General features: G+C 41.1%; 1 protein-coding gene across 1 annotated transcript in view; it reads right to left on the bottom strand.

Moving 5' to 3' along the window:
* LOC139541127 (glypican-1-like) overlaps positions 1-14,152 on the bottom strand; it is a 56,180-nt gene extending 42,028 nt beyond the window's left edge. The window contains exon 1 of the mRNA XM_071345387.1: positions 13,774-14,152. Within this exon, the coding sequence (XP_071201488.1) occupies positions 13,774-13,930 (157 nt within the window). The 5' untranslated portion in view covers positions 13,931-14,152. The remainder of the gene's footprint in view (positions 1-13,773) is intronic.
* Between the last annotated feature and the right edge of the window lie 2,885 nt (positions 14,153-17,037).

Genomic DNA, 17,037 nt, shown 5'->3' with positions numbered 1-17,037 from the left:
AGCCTGCCCGAAGACCCTACCAAATACACACACACACACACACACACACACCTCAAAAGCACAACACAGCCACTCCCAGTCCCAAACACACACACACACACACAACAGAATAATTTACCCACAAAATACAATCTATAAAACAACCTCGGCACCAGAACCAAGAGAAGGACACAAAACCAAAAGACAAACTAAACACAGTCATGTGAATACACCCATAACAAGCATACTAATTCAAAAACTGCACAGCCCAAGTGGAATACATAGCACATGTAGTGAGGGAAAACTTTGGCTGTACTGATACTGTTTTCTACACGAAACTATTTGGGAGATTTTATATAAAATATATCTATAGAAGGGTCCTTTGGAGGAAAGATTGCTGATATACACTGAGTGTACAAAACATTAGGAACATATTTTTTTTGCAGTCAGAACAGCCTCAATTTGTTGGGGCAGGGACTCTACAAGGTGTCAAAACTTTCCACGGGGATGCTGGCCCATGTTGACTCCAATGCTTCCCACAGTTGTGACAAGTTGGCTGGATGTGCTTTGGGTGATGGACCATTCTTGATACACACGGGAAACTGCTGTGAAATACACAGCAGCGTTGCAGTTCTTGACACACTCAAACTGGTGCGTCTGGCGCCTACTACCATACCCCGTTCAAAGGCACTTAAATCTTTTGTTTTGCCGATTCACTCTCTGAATGGCACACATACACAATCCATGTCTCAATTGTCTCAAGGCTTAAAAATCCTTATTTAACCTCTCCTTCCCTTCATCTACACCGATTGAAGTGGATTTAACAGGTGACCTCAATAAGGGATCACAGCTTTCACCTGGATTCACCTGGTCAGTCTATGTCACGTGTCAAACTCGGAGGGCCGAGTGTCTGTGGGTTTTCACTCCACCCTTATTCTTGATTGATGAATTAAGGTCACTAATTAATCATTTCAAAATACTGATTTCAATAACAATTTTCTTACATTAATTCATGAATATGAATATTTAAAATATTTAAAAAATTTGGTAAATGTTTTAAACTTCAATTAATTATTTCTCAATTATGCTTTCAGATACAAATGTCAAATATGCAGTACCAGTCAAAAGTTTGAACACATTCCTCATTCCAGGGTTTTTACTAATTTTCTACTCATTCCAGGGTTTTTCTTTATTTTTACTATTTTCTACATAGTAGAATGATAGTGAAGACATCAAAACTATGAAATAACACATATGGAATCATGTAGTAACCAAAAAAGTTAAAATAAAGAAAAACCCTTGAATGAGTAGGTGTCCAAACTTTTGACTGGTACTGTATGTCAACAATCCTTCCTCCAAATGACCGTTCCATTGCCTTGTTTTGTTCTAGTTTCATGAGGAATCACCCTGAGGTCTCTCATTGTGGCAGGTGAGCTCAGATTATAATTCACCTGCACGGCATAGATAAAAAATTATTTTAAAAAGCCACCCGAGTAGCCCTGCAGCGAGAAACAATGTTGTGATAAGGTTTTCTATGCGCTGCTGCACTGTTTGAACGGTTGAGTGAGCAGCTGATCGGTATTCTTCTGCTAGAGACTTTGGACAGCATCAATGTCCTCCCTGACACATGGAAGATCCTCCACCATACAAAGCAGCTACAATAGGAAAAAAGGAAACTACGTACTGTATGTGTGCTTAAAGTGTACACAGACGCTGCTCTAGGACTACACACCTCTATGTTAGGAATGTATCAATGACCGTATCTAGCTGTAATCAATACAATGCTCTTTCAGATTGATTTCCTTATAGTATGGTGTATCAGGTTTTGTTACAGTATTTTGTTCAGAATAAATCCTATTTCAATGTGAAGGTGGGGAGCGCTCCAGTTTGAGTCAGTTCAATAGAACGTTACAGTGGTAAAAGCCTAGACTTAGGCCCTATATTTAAACCCTCAATGACAATATCAGAAACGCTAAAGGCCACTCACTTTCTCAGTATACAGACATACAAGGAGAGAGGAAAAACTGTAGACCAAGGGAAAATACCAATGTTCTAGAGAGCAGAGCTTACATTTTTCACGTTGAGCTTAAATTTCACGTGAAACCATATTTTCACATGTATTACATTTAGAGTTCACGTGTTAACACCACGTTTTCACATTTGAGAAGAAAAACATGTTTTCACCTCATGTGAATTGCAGTTGCAAATATGAAATTTGGTGTTTCACATGTAAAAAGCTTTCTCGTGTGAAAATCTCACATTTACATGTGGAATTGCAAGTTCACATGTGGTGGTGAAATAGTGTCATTCTCCTTGCATGTGAAAAGGTGGTGTTAAAATGTTGCAGTAGCAATGTTTCCAAATATGGAATTGCAAATTAAATAATGCCGATCTGTAAAAGGGTAACTTAGTCTACCCTAGTGTTACAAATAATGATTTCTTATTTCTGAGCCATCCATTCGGAGTGTTACTGCTGCAGGCGCACGCCTCTCTTCTGCATATGTTGGTCAGTGACCATTGGAAGAAGCCCAGCAAAAATAATAGAGAAGCTAGAGCTCTGTGTCTCCTTATTTATCCTTTTTAACATGTTAAAATTAGCGCTGTAAGAGTTTATCAGTTAACTCATGTAAACTTTTTGTAATTTTAGTGCAATAATGTTTGGGGGCGCAATCTCTGAAAGTGTTCAAAATACACTGAAAACATCAAAATTACATAATCTATGTAAAAACAACAATGCGTTGACAAAACAAGTTGACTTTGAAGTTAAAATGTGTTTATCAATTTACCTGATCTTTCTAACCGTTAGTTAGCAAATTTCTTGTAATGCTTTTTGTAAAAAAATATCATAAATTACAGCATAATTTGAGCAAATTATGAATTTGCGATTAATCATGATTAATTACAACAATCCTGCGATAAACTCGTTTGACAGCCCTAGTTGACATTAACCTTTTACTGCAGTGGGCTAAATCAGGTTTACACAGTGTTTCTTGGTAGTCTTAAACTAATCTACTTAGAAACAAAAGTATACAGCTCACACACATGGTTACGGGTTCACCAAAAGGAAGACACCTGTGCCGAAAAACCATGTTTCTTCATTGGGTTTTTTCGTGATTTTTTCATGTTTATTTTTAAAGGGAGAGTGTGCAAGAGAGTAAAGAGGAGACAAAAACTAAGTCAATAATTGGAGACATTATTATTTATTAGTTTCCACAGATGTCCTACTTATCACTGAAATATGATGTATTCTAGCTCTGTCTGGAGTAAGAGTGTGAAGCAGCAGGAACTCAGGAGACACCACGGATGTTGGAGGAGAATGGTTCATTTAGGGCAATAATTGGCCAAATGAAAGCTATTAACATTCAGCACAAGGTGTTCTGCTCTCTCATGTTTCTCATAGTGGATGTGAAGGCAGGCAACGGCTGTAAGAGCATTACGATGAGTGAGGGGTGCCATCTTGGCACCAACAGAGTACGATTGTCGATCCCTGTCACTTCCCTCCACTTCAATTCACTTCCCCTCCCAGGCTTCACTTTCAATGCTGAACTAATCTGCCTGCAAATTTGGTGAGGAGGGAAACTCAATTAATATTGACAGAGCCCAAACGACAGGACTGTGGCCAAGTTTCCCTGTAAATTATTCAAAAACGTGGAAATTTGCTAAATTTCAGTGCAGCAATTGACTGCGATAAACACACGTGGTACAGCGAATACTGATATGCTGCCGAAAGAGTACAGCCAAAGAGTATCTGCCTAACTTCAACTGAACCAAGAAGCACAAACAGAACCAGGCCTGAAGCCAGCACCATCTCATGAGCACTGACAAGACAACACTTTCGCTCTGTTTATTTAATGCTCAGTATATATTACATACTGTAGGAGTTGAGGACCAACTAAAGGGAACCACAGGTATTAGATGTTTATGTGTTTATGGCCAGTAGTTCTTCTCAGTAGCAGTGAAAAGCAATTGTTTAGCAACAAAACTGACAAGTGTGCAACTATGGGGCAAAACAGACAGGTTTGGCTTAGATTGTTGGCAACATGTAAAATATGTTTAATCTCCAAATATTTATTGAAAACATAAATAGATTTTCACAATGAGCACTTGTATACCATTAGCAAACACTCTTATCCAGAAACAATTAGGATTAAGTCCCTTGCTCATGGTCACATCAACCTTTCAGTTACTGGCCCAATGCTCTTAACCGCTATGCTACCTGCCACCCCACTTGTTGGATCTCAAATACATCATTACAGTTGTTGGTTAGCTAGCTAGTGAATTTTTTGCCATATTAGCATTGACATTAAATATGTCAAAACAAGACAAGGTATCAAGAAGAAGATAAACTTGCTGAAACAAGCCACCTACGATTCCCCACATGGAAGCTTCTTGTCATTGTTGCTATCCATCTGACTGTCCAGAATCATAACAAAGCACGGCTTTGGGCCCCATCGATGCGAGCGCATCATTTTCGTGACGTCAGCCAACCCATCTATTTCTATGTGAAAAGCAGCTTTCATGGTTCCTCGTCAGAGCTCAGGGGCCTGAGAACCGCCTCTCTTTATCACACCAGTGATTAAGTCTATTGATTTCCTCAGGACAAATAAGCTGCTGGGAGTCAGGCCAGGCTACAAGGCTGATCAGGTTTGTGTGGCAGTTGGGGAAGAGGAAACTCATAGTACCTTGATTAACACAGTTGTACTGTAACAGCTTTCAGATGTCTTCCTCAATGAATGCAACTGAAGTCGATGAAAGTAAACAATGTAAAGCAACATCTAAAAACGTGGCACTGTCCGACCTTTTCATTATAATATCAGGTATGTATCTGGAGTCTGACTTCAACGGTCGTCTGATGATTCATCGTGTTCTCAGGAAGGAAGGCAGCAGTCTGAAGGCCCACGCTGGAACACTTCCATATTTTATGTAGCTTATCTTGTGTTATTCATGTTTTATGAGTTCGTTTTCACATCAGTGGCACAACATACAATATGCCCCGACGCAGGTGAGGCATGGGGAAAAAAACAGGTCATGGAGTCATTAACCTGCTTCTGTACAATGCGACGTCTGTCATATGAGTGTGTGTTACCTTTCAGTACGCTTTAAAGAGCGACTGAAAACACCAATTCCGCATGTGTTTCTCTGTTGCTTATTAAGAAAAATTAGATTTCAGTCTTGGGAGTGTGGTTCAATGTGACAGTTACTGATGTTTGTCCCCCATGAGACGCCATAGGAACAAAGTCAGTATTACTTCCTCAAAATAGTCAGAATTATTCTAAGATACACATAGATTGCATTTGGATTACTGGTTTTTAACTGGATTCGTTCTGACATTTGTGATTTTTTTTGGCACTGGAATAAATGTTTCTGACTAATACTGATGTCACATATGCCGTTTTCAACGAGAGAAGTTTGTTCTCAAGTTCAAGTTCAGTTCTGCTTTAAACTCACACAAGCACATAGGGCTGTGATGGTCATAGAATTTTGGATGACGGTAATTCGCCAGCCAAGTGACTGTAATGACCGTTCAAATAGCAAAAGAATATAAAGTAGTCTATATATATATAAATGTAGTTTTTTTACTCACATTTCCTCCTCTCCTGTATGTGCTGGAATTGAAATAATTAATAAAACGGGGATCCCCATTCAAGTCAAGGATGGCATAATGGGTGGTCTGGTGGCCATTGCGAGTGTACCCATAGGAGCCAATCAGCAGGTAAAATATGTGCTAAAATATGGGTCAGTACCCTAAACCCTAACCTTACCCTAACAATAACCCTTAACCATTTAAAATGACAACTTAAATGGGGTACGGATGTTCCAAGGATCCCTGATAGCATGGACACTAAAATACGGTATGTGCTGGGATTTATTTAATCAACTCAACTGGCATTACAGAAAAAGACATGCCATTGCATGAGCTACATCAGTTAACATCATTTGAATGAACATTCTACATTACTATGGAAATTATTATATCACAATACCAGGCAGCCATTGTGAGTGTACCCATAAGTATACCAGTGAAATTGCCTGAGTTAGAGGCTCCACACCCGTTCTAATAATTATATTTCTATGTGTGCTGCTGCTCCATGGTGGGGGGCGTTGCCTAGGCAACCGAAGACTGGTTCGCTTGTTTCAGCAATGAGCAACAAAAGCCCCGTTTCAACTGCTACACCAAATTCGAGCTAGGTCGAGGGAAACCTAGGCTAGTGCAGCCCAGTTACACAGCAGGTGCCAGCTCGATTACAATTCGGGCTGGTGACGCCATTACTATATAACCACCAAGCGAATCACTGCTGACACAACGTTTAGCTCTTTTTTAAATTTTTTATAAATAAAACGTTTAGCTCGCTCATCTGGGCTTGTTGCTGTTAGCGTGCATAGTCAGACATGACACGAATTACCACCATAGCTGGATCCTTCATAAATGTTTGCACTACTGTGAGGATCTGTGTTTATTGCACTATAACCCAATACTACATCACGTGATTGAATATTAGCAACTGTTGGCCTGGGCGCCTGGGTGTCTGTGTGTGTGTGCTGGAAGTAACATTTTGCCCCAGATAAGTGTGCTGAGAAGCTGTGGTTAACCTTGAGTGAGAACAGTATGCTTTCTATGTAGGTGCAAATAGCTCAAACAATGTTACAGAACTGTCTGACCTCAGTCTCTAGGGTGTGAGAGCGTAATCTACACAGCAACAGCGCCGGACACCAAGGAGCGCCAAGAGGCTGGGACCAGCCTGAGCGCCGGCGATAGGCTGAGCAAGTTTAAACCACGCTCAGCCTCTACTGTGATAGGCCAACAGACGGGTTGGAACTACGTCTATCACCGTATAAGAACAGCTGTTTACTTACATCCTGCCAGTTCCCTGTTCTACCCTGCGAGGTGTTACAGTGAACCCGTATATACGAAAATTGCATTTACCATTTATCGCTTGAGTTTAATAAAAATACTTAAAGTATATTCGGTGACTCTGAATCACATTTTGTCCTGATACCAGATTTGAATTGACGCAAATCCCTAATACTACATAATCAACTTTTATGAAAACAGTCAGCCCTCAAATGCTAACTTAGCTACCTAATTTAGCTAGTAAATCAGAGTTGAAACAAGCTAGCTAGCTAAAGTGAGCTAGCGGGAATTTTAGCTGGCCATGTAGTATTTAAAGCTAGCTAGCTACATAATATCCAACCTGTCATCTGGTTTGCTTGGTTAGCTAGCTAGCCACTGTAGCCAATGCCATAGCCAATGCCATGGCAAGCAAGGTAGGGATTAAGCTAGCTAGCCTGTTATACTAACAATGACGCTAACAGTTTAGCTGGCTAGCCAACGTCAGCAAGCTAAATATATGGCTCTGAGTCTGGCTGGCACTTACAGGAGTATGGGTAACGTTAGTTACAGCGTGGTGAGGATGAAATACATTATTAAATATCTTGCTAGTTAGCAGCATTAGCGAAGCCAGTTGCAGTCACACATTGGCTACCTAGCAACATGACATCATTTCTAATTTCTGGAGGCAGTGGAAACGCAATTTGAGCCAGCCCAACCTGGGTTGACTTCAAAGTGCCAATGGAAACAGGGCTAAAGTTTCATCAAGTTGTTAAGAGTCAATGTTAAGGCCGAAACAGACCCAACCACACAAATGCCCGGCTGTCCTGTCTTCAGTCAGCTGTTGGTTCCACAAAAAAAAATTGTTATGATGGTCTTTATCCATAACCGTCGGTTCCACGGTAATTGTGCCAGCCCTACACGCACTCATTTAGCTTCCACCTGAATGGAGGAAATAAGAATCTTTGTTAAGGGCAACAGTGAACAATGAGGGATTATTGTCTGTTTATGGGGTGTTGCTACAATCATCTCAGATGTTAGTAAGACTAAATACATAGATAAGGCAAAAGTACACACAGCAAACTTAATTTACATTTTTCAAAACATAGATCAGTATCTACAGAACATATTTGCTTTTTGTCTAGCCCACTGTCACATACAGGGAAGGTGTAAAACGATGTCATGTTTCAATCTGGGCCTCAACTGAATGATATTGAAGCCCCAGGGCATGATGCTGATGTGGTGTTAAAGGGAGAATGGGAGCATTTAATGGCAGATATAAAGAATCACATCTCCTGGACGTCATGAAAAACGACAATCTATATCCATTCCTGAGCTGCGGCCGCTACTTTGTTTTGCAGATAAATAAAAGATGACAGACTCTGAATGATTCTTACTGGGCATATTCAATGTTTTCCCCTTGCTTTCAAAATGTCATTGAGACTGAATGAAGTGACCTTCAAATTCCCTGCAGAGCCCACTGGCAATTTCCCCTCTACTACCCTCTTAGCTCTTTGTACATAATACACAGCCAACAGGAGACTCAGAAACCTATTGCAACTCTGCAATAATTGCAAAGGTGCGTGTGTGTGTACGTGCGTGCGTGTGTGCTACATGCATGTGTACGTGCGTGGTTATGCATGTGTGTGTATGAGTTATTAGTTATGGAGAATGGCACAACAAAGCGTCTAATATAAAGGGTGACTGCTTCAGAGGCGGACATTGCCCACTAATCACTGTGATAGAACATGTTGCTTTGCATGATGCTGGATGTGAAGACTGGCAGCCCACCTCCTACACTGTTCTGTTAACCTTTACCGAACCTCAACCCCGTATCCGGGATCACCCCCCACCCCCCACACACTGATTAGCATAGATAGCATAGCTTCAGAAGTAGATAGTAGCATCTAAATATCATTAAATCACAAGTCCAAGACACCAGATGAAAGATACAGATCTTGTGAATAAAGCCACCATTTCAGATTTTTAAAATGTTTTACAGGGAAGACAAAATATGTAAATCTATTAGCTAAACACGTTAGCAAAATACACCACTATTCTAACTCCATCAGTTTCTTACTCCTTCAGGTGCTATCACCAATTCGGCTCAACTAAGATATTGATATCCACTAACCAAGAAAAAACCTCTTCAGATGACAGTCTGATAACATATTCATGGTATAGGATAGTTTTTGTTAGAAAAAAGTGCATATTTCAGGTAGAAATCACAGTTTACAATTGCACCGACCATCGCAAATCGACTAGAATTACTAGATAGAGCAACGTGTATGACCAATTTACTCATCATAAAACATTTCATAAGAATAGACAAAGCATAGCAATGGAAAGACCCAGATCTTGTGATTCCAGACAATATTTCAGATTTTCTAAGCGTTTTACAGCGAAAACACAATAAATCGATAAGTTAGCATACTACATGTGAAAACGTTACCAGAGCATCGATTCCAGCCAAAGAGCGCTATAACGTAATCACCGCCAAAAGATATTAATTTTTTCACTAACCTTCTCAGAATTCTTCCGATGACACTCCTGTAACATCATTTTACAACATACATATACAGTTTGTTCGAAAAGGTGCATATTTAGCCATACAAAACCGTGGTTACACAATGAAAATACTAGGAAATCAAGCCTCAATATGTCTGACGTCATCTATCAGAGTGATCTAGTTTAATTAAAAGCTAATCATATACTTGACTAAAAAATACAGGGTTGACAGGAATCGAAAGACAAATTAGTTCTTAATGCAACCGCTGATTTACATTTTTAAAATTATCCTTACTTTTCAATACAGGGTTGGCCAAGTGAAGCTATACAAAACAAAATGGCGATGTATGCGTTTAAAATATTTCGACAGAAACACGGTTTATCATATTAAATATTGCTTACTTTGAGCTGATCTTCCATCATATTCTTGGGCAATGTATCCTTTCTATGTTATAAACGTCTTTTGGTCGATAGATGTCCTCTGTCCTTCGAAATGTCCACTAACAACGACCGAGACCGCGAAACGTTCCCAAAGCTAGAAAGTGCACGACAAAGAAATTCCTCAGAATCGCACTAAACGGATATAAATTGCTATAAAACGGTTTAAATTAACTACCTTATGATGTTTCTAAGTCCTATATCGAATTAAATTACAGACGGATACATTTCAAGTTGATAACCGAGCCTGTGAAAATGGCGTCCGGAGGTCCCATCCTGCGTAAGGGCTTGCGTCGAAAGGGGGGCTACTCTCACTCCTTGGTGTTTTATAACCTCTGAGAGCTACCTAGAAGGCCCATTCCACTTCTCATTGGTTACTGACATCCAGGGGAAGGCGGGTGCAGTTCGTGTCGTGCCATAGGATAGACAGAGACCTTAAAAACTGATCTGAAACCAGAGCTTCGCTCTCAGACCTTTCACTGTCTGTCATGGATTTCGCTGTAGAAATTTTTCTGGGTCACCCACAGACATAATTTCAACGTTGTATGAAACTAGAAGGTGTTTTCTATCCAATATAATTAATAATATGCATATTGTACGAGCAAGAATTGAGTACTAGGCAGTTTAATTTGGAGACGACAAAATGCTAATTCGGAACAGCACCCCCTGTAGTCGCAAGAAGTTAATGCCTCTTCATCTGCATGGCTGTTTTGATCATTCATCCTGGAATATTAACTGTCTACTCACAGTAATTTTGAATATTGCTACAGTGGGGAGAACAAGTATTTGATACACTGCCGATTTTGCAGGTTTTCCTACTTACAAAGCATGTAGAGGTCTGTCATTTTTATCATAGGTACACTTCAACTGTGAGAGACGGAATCTAAAACAAAAATCCAGAAAATCACATTGTATGATTTTTAAGTAATTAATTTGCATTTTATTGCATGACATAAGTATTTGATCACCTACCAACCAGTAAGAATTCCGGCTCTCACAGACCTGTTAGTTTTTCTTTAAGAAGCCCTCCTGTTCTCCACTCATTACCTGTATTAACTGCACCTGTTTGAACTCGTTACCTGTATAAAAGACACCTGTCCACACACTCAATCAAACAGACTCCAACCTCTCCACAATGGCCAAGACCAGAGAGCTGTGTAAGGACATCAGGGATAAATTGTAGACCTGTACAAGGCTGGGATGGGCTACAGGACAATAGCAAAGCAGCTTGGTGAGAAGGCAACAACTGTTGGCACAATTATTAGAAAATGGAAGAAGTTCAAGATGACGGTCAATCACCCTCGGTCTGGGGCTCCATGCAAGATCTCACCTCGTGGGGCATCAATGATCATGAGGAATGTGAGGGATCAGCCCAGAACTACACGGCAGGACCTGGTCAATGACCTGAAGAGAGCTGGGACCACAGTCTCAAAGAAAACCATTAGTAACACACTACGCCGTCATGGATCAAAATCCTGCAGCGCACGCAAGGTCCCCCTGCTCAAGCCAGCGCATGTCCAGGCCCGTCTGAAGTTTGCCAATGACCATCTGGATGATCCAGAGGAGGAATGGGAGAAGGTCATGTGGTCTGATGAGACAAAAATAGAGCTTTTTGCTCTAAACTCCACTCGCCGTGTTTGGAGGAATAGAAGGATGAGTACAACCCCAAGAACACCATCCCAACCGTGAAGCATGGAGGTGGAAACATCATTCTTTGGGGATGCTTTTCTGCAAAGGGGACAGGACGACTGCACCGTATTGAGGGGAGGATGGATGGGGCCATGTATCGCGAGATCTTGACCAACAACCTCCTTCCCTCAGTAAGAGCATTGAAGATGGGTCGTGGCTGGGTCTTCCAGCATGACAACGACCCGAAACACACAGCCAGGGCAACTAAGGAGTGGCTCCGTAAGAAGCATCTCAAGGTCCTGGAGTGGCCTAGCCAGTCTCCAGACCTGAACCCAATAGAAAATCTTTGGAGGGAGCCGAAAGTCCGTATTGCCCAGCGACAGCCCCGAAACCTGAAGGATCTGGAGAAGGTCTGTATGGAGGAGTGGGCCAAAATCCCTGCTGCAGTGTGTGCAAACCTGGTCAAGAACTACAGGAAACGTATGATCTCTGTAATTGCAAACTAAGGTTTCTGTACCAAATATTCAGTTCTGCTTTTCTGATGTATCAAATACTTATGTCATGCAATAAAATGCAAATTAATTACTTAAAAATCATACAATGTGATTTTCTGGATTTTTGTTTTAGATTCCTTCTCTCACAGTTGAAGTGTACCTATGATAAAAATGACAGACCTCTACATGCTTTGTAAGTAGGAAAACCTGCAAAATTGTCAGTGTATCAAATACTTGTTCTCCCCACTGTATGTGTGTATGCGTGTGTCTGTATTTCTCAGTTATCCATATAAATCACTATATATTTTAAAGGAAAGTTTGGTTATGCTCATCAAGCCATGACATCACACCAGAACACAGTCAATATGATGGCACCATTTTTGCTGATGGACTAACGTTCAGATGAGGCAGTTTAGAGGGAGGCCTTGTCTAATGGAGAGTAGCATTAGGGAGAGAAGTACAAAGGTTGAACATGAAATACACAGTGAATCTCACAGCCGATAGACTGCCGAAAGGTACTTATCACAGTGGGAGGCCGTTCCTTCTCTTGTTAGAACAAAAGCTGTACCTGCTGCATGCCAACCCGGTAGCGACGAGCCTATCGTTTCTACTAGTAGAATTGCAATGCTTGTCAGTGGCTGACAACTTGACTTTGAGCCAATCAGAGAGCACGAAACCCCACGCGGGGAGCCAACAAAAAGAAAGAAAGAAAATAGGGTATTTTCTCCATACATCCACAGGTGAGCCAGTCCCGATTCATATTTTATTTAACTAGGCAAGTCAGTTAAGAACAAATTCTTATTTTCAATGATGGCCTACCGGGGAACAGTGGGTTAACTGCCTTGTTCAGGGGCAGAACGACAGATTTTTACCTTGTCAGCTCAGGGATTCCATCCAGCAACCTTTCGGTTATTGGCCCAACGTAACCCTTTTTTGGTTACTACATGATTCCATATGTGTAATTTCATAGTTTTGATGTCTTCACTATTATTCTACAATGTAGAAAATAGTAAAAATAAAGAAAAACCCTGGAATGAGTAGGTGTGTCCAAACTTTTGACTGGTAGGTGCCATATATGAAGCATGCAATATTACCCTTTTTGGTTTTATCCAGAACCTTTTTTTCTATGAGTGTACAAAAAAACAACAGTGCAGCTAGCTTGGAATCTAGACCTTCAGCAACACACATGGACATGCATTGTCAAACAACGCTACTGCCACCTTCTGGTTTGGAGTATTTTAAGAAGGCTGAATGCTGAAGACTTTCATGGTCTTTGCTGTGTGAACATAAAAAAGATTGACTGCTGACACTGTTCAGAGTGTGTCTGAGCTATTAAACGAACAGGCAGGACAATTAAGAGTGGCCGTTAAATCTAATTACCATACAAAAGGTTATTAGTTCAAAAATACTGTATTGAATGTTGAGCCTGAAATAGAATGTAAGTTCTACCATACTTTGCCTCTTGGTTATACCATGCTTTCTTTTATCCACGTGACTGAAAACAAGTGATGCACTCTCAGGTAGGCCTACAAAATTATAATGGATGATGATGCTGATGTTTTTTTATTTTTATTCTCTTTGTGTACCACATCTACAAGTATTATATTGATGCCAGGCCCAACCCTATGTGAAGACAGCAGAGCACTTTGAGAAGCTCTTTTCAGCTGAAGTGTGCAACTTCGGGGCTTTAGCTGCACATGGAGTGTGCTTGTAGAGGTAGATAAGTAGCCTATATTAGCTGACCGCTCACTACCTTATTTCCCTCAATCGTCTCTTGTGCTCATTATTTAACGTTTACACCGGAAGCAAAAATTATACTAAATTGTATACAATTATTGAATGAACTAGTTGCGTGAAAAAGGTAACAGTATGGCTACAAAATGCACCGTTACTTACCAGATATCTCTGTCTGTGGCACCCCGTTGAGGGTGAAGCCTTTCCCGCTGTAGAACTGTCGGACATCCAAACAGCTCCGGGCTTTACTGTTCGCATTGTCCGCCGACAACGGGACAGCGGATAGGAAAAATAATAGAAGAGCCTGTAGGAAATCCATACTGACAACCAAACAGCAAGGAGTAGATCCAAGAGAACGAGTCGAGGCAATTAAAAGAAGTCCTACAAAGCCTCGTATGGCATCCAACCGGTAGATAAAGCCTTCCTTGGCAGTGTATCTCGCTTTGGCGCCGAGGATACAGCTGCAAACACCAGCTGAGCAATCTGTCAGCTCTCCCCGGAGTCCTGTGACGACGTGCAGTACTGGTGCACGCTGTGACTGTCAAGATCAGGCAGTCCTCGCAGTGGTGAGTCTACTAGACAGAACCGCTCACAAATAAATATCAAATTAATTACTGTAACACGTGTAATCCAAATCAACCAATAAAACGTAGAAAATAAAGGCTCTGCTTTTGTCCGTGAATATTCACAATAATCTTGGATTAAAGTGAATTAAATGGATCAGGTGAACTCCTTTACAAATAACGGAGATGTGTCAGAGAGAAAAGCCGAGTGTTGTGAGCTGAGCACGTAGCACAGCCTGTAGGATTGGAGCGGATTGGAGACGCGCTGGGATACTCGGGCTGGTTTTACTGCGGAGCAGCTGTTTAGGTCCTGCCCCGCAGAGAACAGAGGATGACACAACCTGCAGGCCAGTGCGCCTCTACCTACAAGTGCAGCCCTTTTATATTAGACATCGCAGCAATCTTTATTCAATAACCAATACCATCCTGCTTATTTTGGTGAAAGACGTGTATCATTCTAGAAAAATCTCTGGAGATTTCGCGTTATGGAGATAAACTCAAATGCCTTTACTATTGGCTCTTGAAATCCACATCTAGGCTACTGGATGGGATAACATGAAGACAATAGGACAATACTCTGTGTTCACCTGTATGAGTGCTGTTCGTAATCAATATTTTATGCACAGATGCTCACAAGACACAATGACAAGACCATAGGATCTCTATGGAAAAGACCACAAGAGGATGGTGGCACCTTAATTGGGGAGGACAGGCTCGTGGTAATGGCTGGAGTGGTAATAAGTGATAAATCAAACACATGGTTGCCATGTGTTTGATCCCATTTCATTTGCTCCCTTATTTTGAGCCGTCCTCCCCTCAGTTGCCTCCACTGGACAAGACTCATAATTGCCTTGAACGAAGCATCTTCATTCATTCTCTACACATATTCCTACTGACATAGGCCTACTGTACTGTATACACTCATTTCCAATCTGATTCTTTGCAGGGCACAAAGGTAGCCTACAGATGTCTGAGAGGGGGGAGTTTTATCCATCACAGTGGATGGGAGGTCTGACCAGCCACTAAGCTGTAGAAAGGCCACTGGCATGTGTGAGGTGACAGTGTAATTACATGTACAGGGGACAAATTTAGTCTCTCACTAACCACACTGTAATCCCTGCTAGTAGCAGTAACAGTGTAGCCTCCCAGGATCTGTGCTGGATTAACATGGTGTCGTGGGTTGAGACACGGCCCTTTGTGTGTGTTTAATGTATATATGTGTGTGTGTGTGTGTGTTGTGTGTGTGGTTTGTACGCATGTGTTGTGTGGTAGAAGTGTGAAACTCAGGCCTATGTAGGCCTACAAAGTGAGACAGTTAGAAGACAGACAGGTCAAGGCACTGATTTCTGTCTGTCTAGGCTCTTGGCATAGTCTCTCTCTCTCTCTCTCTCTCTCTCTCTCTCTCTCTCTCTCTCTCTCTCTCTCTCTCTCTCTCTCTCTCTCTCTCTCTCTCTCTCTCTCTCTCTGAGACGCATCAGTGGCTGATCAGCCCTATAGTCAATTTTTTTTGCTTAATTATTGGTACAGAAGAGTCCATTCACAGAGCATATCTCACATGCATGGATGTATTATTTTATGCTAAATAACACCAAAAGTTTCCTTTAAAGGGACTTGCTGCTGTGGTTTTGATGTGCGTAGGAGTGTTTTTATCTTTTCTCAGCTTTTATAAAAAAATGTCTCATGAGAAAACAGATCCTTCGCCACAAGATGATAGTACTACTCATACTGAAAGTCGTAGTGGTTAAGTGCATTGCCACATTTAACAAGCACCTTTTGAGCCAAAAGCAAACTAAGACTCATTTCCCACATTCTGCTGTACATGGTGTTCTATTCCATCAAGCTGGTTCTGTGGTTGACCAATATTCTAATCTAACTCATTCACATCTCACACGTCATGTTCAATAAAAAGTTTGTTGCCAAGGACTGTTTGCATGTCAATGCAGAAACAAAATAATTATCCAAGTCAGAACTGTAGGATAAATAAAGGGGGCATATAAGCAGACAATGAAAGCTCTTCCAATATTTGATGATTACATTTCTCTAAAACAGGTTATAGGCTACATGTGCACCACCAAGTCAGAACAGTAGGCGAAATTAAGAGGGGTAAATAGACCAAATTATGAGGGTGAGGCACACAGGCTAGTAACATCTTACTACACAACATACTTAGTATTACTTTCTTAGCTACAGTATACATATCTCCCTGGCATATTACATAATTTATGCAGCAGCATACAATACATTTTTGGACTCACCTTGTTGTGCTGTGCTCATATGAACAGGAAGGTGGCACAGCGGTACTGCGTGGGAAAATTTTGTCATCAAAGTCTGGCATTCTTTGGATTTATGGTGCTTTCAAAACAACTGGGAACTCTGAAAAGGTTGAATCATGATGACGTCATTGATCTTCAGGTTGTAGCTCTAGAAAGAGGCCGGATTTACAATTTCGAGTTGGATGACGGTTCAAAACGTATTTTCCCAGTCGGAGCTCGTTTATTCCCGACTTCCCAGTCGGAGCTCGTTTATTCCCGACTTCCTAGTTGTCTTGAACTCACTGAATCAAGTTTTCGCAGTTCCGAGTTAACAGTTGTTTTGAGCGCGGCATAAATCATGCTTCATTGACAGCATTGCCAATGTTGAATGTTTATCATTTTAAACTTGGAAAAGAGTGTGGTCAGATTCGGAAGCACACAGCCACTCCACTAAATAGCAGGCTAGTGATTGCTTGCAGTTAGCCACTGTCACTGATTCCTTCAAAACCACTCATTGTTGAATTTGCGATTTCCTACTTGTTGTGTAATGTTTATGTCCAATGGCCGATGAGCACCGATTGTAATGGCCAGGGTGTAGCTGGTGCAGAGGA

The sequence above is a fragment of the Salvelinus alpinus genome, chromosome 16, assembly GCF_045679555.1.
Source record: "Salvelinus alpinus chromosome 16, SLU_Salpinus.1, whole genome shotgun sequence".
NCBI lineage: Eukaryota > Metazoa > Chordata > Actinopteri > Salmoniformes > Salmonidae > Salvelinus > Salvelinus alpinus.
This window is presented reverse-complemented; position numbering and strand designations above follow the sequence as displayed.